A 9,204-nucleotide genomic window follows, 5' to 3' on the forward strand; every position below is an offset into this window, starting at 1 on the left:
CCATCTCCTGATCAGCACAAAGGAGAGGATGGCGATTTCCAGGGCCCTGACCCACATGAACGAAACACAGCATTTATTTCCACAAGAGGAAAAGAGGGGTCTCCCCAGAAGCCCAAAAGTTTGCCCTGAGAGCCAGGGGTCCTGCCTTCCATGGCCTAGGACTCCCCTGGGCCTGGGGCCTCAATGATGCCATCTGCCTTGGAGCAGGACCTGGTACTGGCACTAAAGGGAAGAGGGCAGGGTCCCTTTAAGCCCAGTCTCACTACCTCAGCCTGTTGCTATGTATGGGACTGGCTTCCTTAGCAACCACCTGGCTGCTTCCTGGAGGCTGGAACCCTTGGCTGCCAACAGCCATGGCTCCCAAAAAGAGTATGAGTAAGGCAGGCAAGGAGCTTGAGGTCAAGAAGAAGAAAGCGGGCAACAGGGAGCCTGTAGTGATTGTGGAGGCACCTCTGGCCACGGAGGTGAAGGAGTTCTACCACATCCAGATTCGAGACCTGGAGGACCGGCTGGCCCGGTGCGTGGGCTGGTGGCCAAGAGTCTGGTGCCCTGGGTCAGAAGCCCATGCCCAGGGCAGGTTTGGCTAAGGGGGGCCCTAGGCCTGTGTTCTGGCCTCCCATGAGATGTCCAGACCCCACCCGACCCCAGCCTCATTTCCTCCTATGTACCTTTGGGAGGTTTCAAGAGTTTGAGGGTAAATGGATTTCCCCACCTTCCCAGCTCCTAGAACCCTGGGCCCATGATGCTATCTCGTGGCCCCACCCCAGGCAATCCCTGCTTTCTCCTGCCTCACTCCTGCCCAGTGGGACCACAGGCTTCACAAAAGGGTGGAAACAGCCCTCCAGCAGGCAGGGGAACCCGTGGCCCCACTTCCGCTTCCTGGCAGTGGCACCTGTGCCCCACTGACCCACTCAGCACATGAGCCCAATTGTTTTGCCACGCTGGGCCTCAGTTTACCCAAATGTAAGTGGGAAAGGCTTATTCCTCCTCCACAGCTGTGACATTCTGTTCTAGAGCCAGTTTTGTGTGACGTGGTGGGGACAGGGACAACCTCGAACTCTTCATTTAGAGCCATGTTCACTTGCCCATCATTTTCTCATGTTTCCTCCCAGTTATGAGGCACCAGCCTGTCTCAGGGTGACCTTAAAAGACAAGCAGGGGCAACTCTTCCCCAGGGATGCTGTGGATAACCATAGCTAATGCTGAGTCCCTGGTGGTGCCAGGTGGGCCATGTGCTGGTGCAGAGTCCTCACAGAAGTCTTACTAGAGAGGTCCTGATGTCATGCGCATTGCACAGATGGGGGAGACTGAGGCTTAGAGAAGGAAAGTCACTTGTGAGAATAGGAGGCACCAGAATGGGAGCCCTGTGCAAGGCTGCTTTCTCAGGCCACAGCCCTGAAGTGCTCTGTGTGCAGTCACCAGTTGAAAGATGTTGGTCAACTAAATTACGATGTAAAACAACTTTCCAAGTATCTTCAGTTATTTCTTTGGAAACCAGCAAATTGGTTATGTGATGCTGGTTAAAATTAACAAACTTCCCTTGAGCTGAGACATAGGGTAGAATGTAGTCAAGGAAAATGCATTTAGCAGAGTTATTGGGTGCTTACTATTTGCCAAGCGGTCTGTCAGGCTCTGAGAATACAGAGGTGGAGGAGAGGGGCATGTTATAAGATTTCAACCACCCAGTGGGACAAGGGCCAACTTACAGGAGAGCACCAAAGACAGGGCCACAAATGTGGCTCAGGGCCAAGAAGGGTCCACCAGGGTTACTGGATGGAAAAAGGTAAGGGAGACGGTAGGTACAAAGACTTGGGATTTGAAAGTGTGGCAGAGTTATGGAGGCATGCAGAGCTGGCCAACCACAGCAGGCAGCATTGTGGCTAAGAGCCTTGATTCTGGGGGTCAGACTGACTCATGTTCAAATCCTGGCTTTGCCACTTACAAACTCAGAGTTCCTTTATCCTTCGGAGCCTCAGTTTTCTCATCTGTCAAATACTTATAATCATCATAGTACCTACATTTTTTTTTTTTTTTTGAGACAGAGTCTTGCTTTGTCACCCAGGCTGGAGTGCAGTGGCACAATCTCAGCTCACTGCAACCTCCGCCTCCCAGGTTCAAGCGATTCTCCTGCCTCGGCCTCTTGAGTAGCTGGAATTACAGGCACGCACCACCATGCCGAGCTAATTTTTGTAGTTTTAGTAGAGAAAGGGTTTCACCATTTTGGTCAGGCTAGCATTGAACTCCTGATCTCATGAGCCGCCCACCTCAGCCTCCTAAGGTACTGTGATTATAGGTGTGAGCCACTGCACCTGGCCAGTACCTACATTCTTATAAGTTGTTGTAACAATTTAACAAACATTGCACATCTGGCTATGTACCAGACACAGGTGTTGGGGACATACTTGAACATAACAAGACCCTGCCCTCATGGAGTTTACATTCTAGTGGTGTAATAAAAATAATATGCTAAGCACAGGCATTGGCTGCGGTAATGACTGCCAGATCAGGGGAAATAGTGGGAGATTAGGCTGGATTCTCATCACAAGGAATCTCAAATGCCACTTTATGGGACAGGGTATCCAGGAGAGTGGGCCCAACTGCACTGCAGGCCTGGCTTGCCCAGCCTGACCCCTGGACCATTGCCCTGCCCCCGCCCCAGGTACCAGCGGAAGTGGGATGAGCTGGCAGTGCAGGAGAAGCTGTTCCGCCAGGAGTTCGAGCAGCTGGCCAACAGCAAGAAGGAGACTGTGGCCTTCCTCAAGCGCACACTCAACCAACAGGTGGATGAGATCACGGATCTCAATGAGCAGCTCCAGAACCTGCAGATGGCCAACGAGATGAAGAAGAACGCCTTTGAGGCGCAGCTAGCCCAGATGTGCCACGAGTTCCAGGAGACCAAGGACCAGCTCACCACTGAGAATATCGTTCTTGGTGAGGAGGGGACTGGCTGGCAAGCCTGCAGGCACCCACAGCAGGGACAAAACACAGGGCTCACATCCCAGCTCTATCGCTGACCCTGTTTCTCACCTGAGAAACAGGGAGAACAGCCACAGGTGTTTGGCACACACTGTCTTCCTTAACTGTCCCAGCAATCCTACGAAGCTGGAAACATCCCCAACCAGTTTGTAGATGAGGAAGCACCTTAAAAGGTGAAGTGTCGTGACCAAGACCCCCCAGTTGGCAAGGGTTGTGAGGCTCAAATGTCAGATGGCATTAGAACCTGGCCCAGAGAATATATACAGTCCAGCTGCTGGCCAGGTGTGGCGGCCCATGCCTGTAAACCTTGTGCTTTAGGAGGCTAAGGCGGGAGCATTGTTTGAGCCCAGGAACTCAGGACCAGCCTAGGTAACATAGTGAGACTCCACCTCTACCAAAAAAAATAGAAAAATTAGCCAGGTGTGGTGGTGCACATATGTAGTCCCAGCTACTTGGGAGGCTGAGGTGGGAGGATCTCTTGAGCCTGGGAGGTTGAGCAAGCTGTGATTGTGCCACTGCACTCTAGCCTGAGTGACAGAGCAAGATCCTGTCTCAAAAAAAAAAAAAAATCCAGTTGCTGTTGTCACTGTTACTTTCATGAGAGCATCAGGGAGGCTTCTTGAAAGAGGCAGAACTTGAACAAAGCTTCATAACATTCGCGGAAGGGAAGAGGGAGGGAGCCCGGATGAAGGCAGTAAAGGCGGCAGGGCCAGGCAGGGCAGGTAAGGGATGGTAGACCTGCCCCACTGAGTCAGATGGCACAGGGCACACAGGAAGGGACAGGGACCTAAGGGGCATCTTTAAGGTCCTCACCAGGCCTTGTCCTCTGAGGCAACCCCTAATTGGGCCTTGTGCCCTGCGGTGGCCAGGGGGGAAGCTGGCAGCCCTGGAGGAGTTCCGGCTGCAGAAAGACGATATCATGGACAAGTTCATGTTGCTGGAGGACCAGGTGCAGAAGCAGGAGAGTGAATTCAGGGACTATGCGTACGACCTGGAGAAGAAGTCGGTGCTGGACAAGGAAAGGTGGGCAAGTAGGGCACCCTCCAGGGCCTCTGGAGCCTTCATCCCTGGGGCCATGAACATCCTAGTCTTCAGGTCTCAGCTTCTAAGTGGGAGGTTAGATGGGTAAATGACGCCCCCCCCCCCAACCTGCTACTCCTTGGAATCCCAGCTGGTGATTACGGAGAGGTATGAGAAAAGGAATCAGCTCACAGATGCAGTCCTCTTGCTGGCACTGGAGACTCCCAGGGCTTCCATTTGCCACTTACTGGGATTAAATCATTTTTATTTAATAGTTGAGAGTACATTGAAATGGTACCAGTTCCAAAGGTCCAGAGGATCTACAGGGAAAGTCCTGCCCATAGCTCCACCCCTCCCAGGGAGAGAGCGTGCAGGTGTTTCACACCCCTAGTGCTCTGGAAACTTCACAAAGGAAAGGGGTGTGCCCAGGGCTTGTGCCTGCTCTTTCCTCAGTCTGGCCCCCCTTTCACTCCTGTCTTTCTGGCCAGACTGAGGAAAGAGATCATCCAGCGCGTGAACGTTGTGGCCAATGAGTTCCACAAGGTGACTGCAAACCGGATGCGGGAGACAACCAAACGGGCCATCACAGAGAACAGCAGCATTACTCTACAGATCGCCAGGATCTCCCGGCAAGGCGCGCAGCTGCTGCAGGAGAATGAGCAGCTCAAGCAAAGTCAGGACTATCTGTGCAAACAGGTGGAGCTGCTGGAGAACACAGAGAAGGTCATGGCCAGGCACAAAATTGGCTACCAGAAGGTGTGCCTGCAGGTCTCAGCACAGGGTGTTTGCATGCAAGGCAGGAGGCAGCCCCAGGGGCCCTGCAGGGGTGGAGTCGAGTCAGGAGGGAGGGAGGCAGTGGACAGAGGACTGGGCCTCCTGTGGGGGCTGAAGGGCAGTGGACCTAAGTCCAGATTTTATTTACTCAAAGCCCCCATAACTTATATAAGCAGAGCACAGCCCTGGAAAGCTCGGGGCTCTACCCAGCGGCAGCACTGGCCACTCTGCACAGGGGGACTGGGGAGGCCTGGCTGTGTCTGGAGCTGGGGATAGGGCTGGCTGAGGGCATGGCCACTTGCCCGCACCCACAGGTCATCCTCATGCTGACCAAGAAGTGCCAGGAGCAGCAGCAGGACATCAAGGAGGCCAAGGAGCTGCGCCTCCTGCTGAGCCAGTTGGAGCAGAGAATCGTGCAGCTGCAGGTGGACAATCAGGCACTGACGTGCGTATAGCCTGAGGAGGGGCGGGTGGCAGGTGGCGGGTGCAGGCTGGGGCCAAGCTCCAGCCCAGCTCTTTCTGACCTCACGACCTGGGCCAGCAACTTCCCATCTCTAGAGGAAACTGCCAGATGGGTTGAGACTTGGGGCTGGCTGGGGGTCCCTGTGGGCTTGGAGAGAAATGGCAGGGCCCCTGGCCCCAGGTGGCGCCAGTCCTGGGAAAGGGGGAACGCTGTTGACTCATTGGGGCCCAGGAGCCAGAGAGACCAGCTGAGCCTGCAGCTGGAGCAGCGACAGGTGGACTTGCGGAGGCTAGAGCAGGAACTGGCTGATGAGCAGAAGGTTCGGGCCAGCCTGGAGGCGGCCCTGGCCCAGGCCACCTCCTTCCTACAGAGCATTCTGCAGGTAAGCAGAAGGGAGGGAGGGAGAGCGTCATGGGAAGGGGAGTGAGCCCAAGATGGAAGCTGCTTGCAGAGAAGGGGCTGCCTCAAGGTCAGAGGCCCCTCTTCCCTGAGAGCCTCCCAGAAAGTCTGTCCTTTGCTGATTCTGGCCTTTTCTGAGGAGCTGGATTCCTTCTCCGAGGCTCTGAAAGGTCTCAGGCCTCAGTCTTCCTGAAAGGAGAATGGGTATCCCATCACATTCAGGGAACACTTCATGGAAACGGGCACTGAGGTTGGAATTTCCTGGAGAAGTATGGGTACTGGGGCCACTGTGGGCCTGCTGCCACCCCACCGTCACCCACAGATGCGCCCTGATGAACAGGACAGCGAATTAGATGTGATGTTCCAGCTGTGGCACAAGGAGATGCTGCAGCAACTGCTGGTCATGCTTGGCTCCACTGTGGTCCCGAGATCCCAGAAGGCTATGTGTCCCCACCAGGAGTCACAGTCCCATGGTTCACCCAAGGAGAGGTGAGCCTTCAAGCCCATGCTCAGCTCACTCTGGGCCAAAACCCAGGCTTGCCGAAGTCTCTGTGACCCTCAGCCCCTTCCTTACAGCCAGCCCAGCATCCAGCTGCCTAGGACTGGGTCTCTGCTGCCGCAGCTCTCTCATATCACACCCTACCGGCCAGGGGATCTAGGCCTGGTACCTTGCCAGGCCCGCATCCCACCCAACCCCCAGGACCTCAGACTGCTGTCATATATCACCCGCGTGGGGACCTTCCGGACACACAGCAACCATGAGGTGAGGGTGCTAGGGGCCCCAGGGACAGCAAGGTGGCAGCAAGTCCTGGGTACAAATGAAGGATCTGCCAGGCCACAGCTGTGTGGCCCTGGGGATGTAACCAGACCTCTCTGAGCCTTCCCATCTGTAAAATGGGCTGAAGAAAGGAGTGTCTGGCTCTCAGTGGACCAAGGCATGCCCACACATGCCCCGGGAGCAGGGCTGGCTGGATCCTGTTGTCCCCTCCCCTGCCAGCAAGGGAAGAGTGAGATCCCCCTGAAGAGGCCTTAGCTTCCAAGCTAGCATCTTTTTTTTTTTTGTTGTTGTTGTTGTTTTGAGACGAAGTCTCACTCTGTCACCCAGGCCGGAGTGCAGTGCCGCAATCTCAGCTCACGGCAACATCTGCCTCCCGGGTTCAAGCAATTCTCCTGCCTCAGCCTCCCAAGTAGCTGGGATTATAGATGCCCATCACCACACCTGGCTAATTTTTATATTTTTAGTAGAGACGGGGTTTCACCATGTTGGCCAGGCTGATCTCAAACTCTTGATCTCAAGCAATCCACCCACCTCTGCCTGCCAAAGTGCTGGCATTACAGGTGTGAGCCACCGAGTCCGGCCTCAAACCAGTATCTTTAATCTTACAGATCCATGCCCCTGGTTCTCTAAAAAGGCTCAAAAAGTTTAGTCTTCCTGAATTTCCCCTACATCCCAAGTAGGACACAGAAAGAAGAACTGGCTCCAGAAATGGACCATTTCAGCCACAGTCACTCCCACTTTAATCTGTGGGCAGCCTGGAACAGTCTAGAGGAGAGCTGTATAAAAAGTAGATACCAAGGCTGGTGTGGCAGCTCTATGACTGAGGCTGGGTTTGTGGGCACTATAGTCAGGCGGGCAGCCATGGCCACTGGTATCAGGGCCCCAGTGAGGGCCCCTGGCTTCGCTCACGGATGTGGTCCAAGATCAGGTCGGCGGCTCGATCCAGCAACAGAGGCAGCAGCTCCTGCTCAGCAGGGGAGAAGGAGCCCAGCACATGGGCCTGTACCGCCTCGGGGTGTGTTGGGCGCCCAATGCCCACTCGCAGCCTTGGCATTGCCTGTGGGAGAGCCAGAGAGGCCCAGGGAGCTTTGGTGAGGTGCTGGGGTACCGCTGGCCCACCCCACCCAGTTGCACAACAGAAGGGTAGACTCACATTGGAGTTGAGGCAGTTAATGCAGGACCGCACTCCATTGTGGCCCCTTCAAGGGATATGGGAGGGGCAGTTAGTGCCTCCCTGGGGCAGCATCCTTCTACCCCTCCCTGCCCCAGCTGGGTCAGGGCAGCCCATCTCCTATGGAGAGCGGGTCAGCAGCCCTACTCCACCCCAACTGGGAGGCCTGCAGCCCTATCCCAACCCTGACCATCTCAGGACCTCACCTGGCACTGCCCCCCAACTTCAGAGCCAGTTTCCCCAGGGGCTTGTCCAGCTCATCATGCACCAGGTAGACTTCCTCGGCAGTCAGCCCAAACAGTTCCGCTTAGCACAGGGAAACGACATCCCTGGTTACTGACCATCTGCCCAGAGGGGCACCATCCCAACTCCCATGAGGAGTGGCCACAACTAATCCCACTTCACATATAAAGAAACTGAGGCCTCCACAAGTACCCAAGGCCAACAGGCACTTGGAGGCGAACCCGCGGATCTGTCACAGCCAGGCCCTCTCTGGCCCCTGCGCCCCCAGCCCCATCCCCGCGGCCTGCCCACCCACCTCTGGAGCCCTAAACTCACCAGCCCGGGCCACGCTGCGCCCGTTGGCGTTCATGAGCCGCCGTGGCCGGAGCAGGACCAGCTGAGCATCCCCGAGCAGGGCCAGAGCGAGGTCCGCGGCACAGTGCCGGTCGCGCGTCCAACTCTCCGCCACACCCAACCGCCGTGCCAGCTGCCCCAGCACCGCCATGCCCACGCTGTGTCGCGTGCCGGGCAGTCCAGGGTTCCCCAGGCCAGCCACCTGCGGGCGGCACCAGGGAAACTGAGGCCCGACAACTCTCGCCACCCCCTATCTCACAGCATCCCGTGGGCCCCAAAGCAGAGGAGCGGAAACGCAGAGCAGCGCTGCAGTGGGGAAAGAGCGCGGAGAAGGGGCCCAGACACCCCACTCCCGAGGACTCCAGTAGGCTGGGCAGGCAGGGCTCCCTAGTGCAGGAGCGGAGCCTCTGGAAGTTTGGAGCCCGTCGAGTACTGGACCCACCAGTTAAGAAAACAGAGCAGCAATTTGGAGGCACTCTGCCCGGGACATAATGGCCGAACTGAAGTTAGGGTCCGGTAGCCCGTACATGGACGCCCCACGCCACTCACCATCCACCGCTTCCCTGGGGGCCGAGGCTCCAAAACGCACCGGCTCATGGCCCGACTCAGCCGCTGTCCGGAGCGCAAAAGGCCGTGCGGCCTCATGCTGCCCCCATTCACAGTCCGGACACCGGGCGCTGACGTCATAAGCCCGCAGCCAATCGCGTTGCCACCTACCTGGCGTCAACCGCCAGCGTCCAATCGGGGCCGGGCTGCAAGGCCACCTTGGTTCTGACGGGCGGAAGCGGCGAGGCGGTGGCCGTCTCCCGGTGCCCAGAGGCCTTCCGTGGCGCGGCGTCACGGTGTCCCCACGGGGTTTGTGTGGGACGCTCGGAGCTCTTGCTTGACGTTCGGTTGGAAGGCAGAAGCCTCGTTATGCCCCCCGCTATGGCCCTGCCTTGCGGCGAAAATCCGGCAAGTCCTTTCTCCGCTGTAGGCCGCAACCGCCCGGGCTAATAAAAGTTTTTTACCCACTTCCGGCTCAAACTACTTGGTTCCCGGGGGCGT

General features: G+C 56.7%; 2 protein-coding genes across 15 annotated transcripts; one reads left to right on the forward strand and one right to left on the reverse strand.

The window, feature by feature from the left end:
• The first annotated feature begins 312 nt into the window (after window positions 1-312).
• CFAP157 (cilia and flagella associated protein 157) lies at window positions 313-9,170 on the forward strand. 2 transcript variants are annotated; one of them, XM_035258413.3, is made up of 9 exons: window positions 313-517; window positions 2,660-2,931; window positions 3,846-3,999; window positions 4,485-4,752; window positions 5,085-5,215; window positions 5,465-5,615; window positions 5,955-6,121; window positions 6,209-6,395; window positions 7,019-9,170. In XM_035258413.3, exons 1-9 carry the CDS (start codon window positions 354-356, stop codon window positions 7,088-7,090), a joined length of 1,566 nt encoding a protein of 521 aa, XP_035114304.1. In that variant the 5' UTR covers window positions 313-353; the 3' UTR covers window positions 7,091-9,170. The 2 variants fall into 2 exon arrangements, with proteins under 2 accessions (XP_035114304.1, XP_035114297.1); XM_035258406.3 differs by having other exon boundaries at window positions 8,419-8,824.
• PTRH1 (peptidyl-tRNA hydrolase 1 homolog) lies at window positions 4,202-9,185 on the reverse strand. Of its 13 annotated transcripts, none has more exons than XR_008476031.2 (6): window positions 8,707-8,817; window positions 8,140-8,359; window positions 7,788-7,887; window positions 7,564-7,609; window positions 7,206-7,467; window positions 4,202-5,821 (listed from the first exon to the last, which is right to left on the reverse strand). XR_008476031.2 is itself a non-coding variant. In XM_078328034.1 (6 exons), exons 2-6 carry the CDS (start codon window positions 8,306-8,308, stop codon window positions 5,643-5,645), a joined length of 642 nt encoding a protein of 213 aa, XP_078184160.1. In that variant the 5' UTR covers window positions 8,309-8,359; window positions 8,875-9,185; the 3' UTR covers window positions 4,202-5,642. The 13 variants fall into 13 exon arrangements, 8 of the variants coding, with proteins under 8 accessions (XP_078184160.1, XP_035114330.2, XP_078184183.1 ...); XM_078328034.1 differs by lacking the exon at window positions 8,707-8,817 and adding an exon at window positions 8,875-9,185 and having other exon boundaries at window positions 7,320-7,467; XM_035258439.3 differs by having other exon boundaries at window positions 7,320-7,467.
• Window positions 9,186-9,204: the final 19 nt, after the last annotated feature.

This window comes from Callithrix jacchus, chromosome 1 (assembly GCF_049354715.1).
Source record: "Callithrix jacchus isolate 240 chromosome 1, calJac240_pri, whole genome shotgun sequence".
NCBI lineage: Eukaryota > Metazoa > Chordata > Mammalia > Primates > Cebidae > Callithrix > Callithrix jacchus.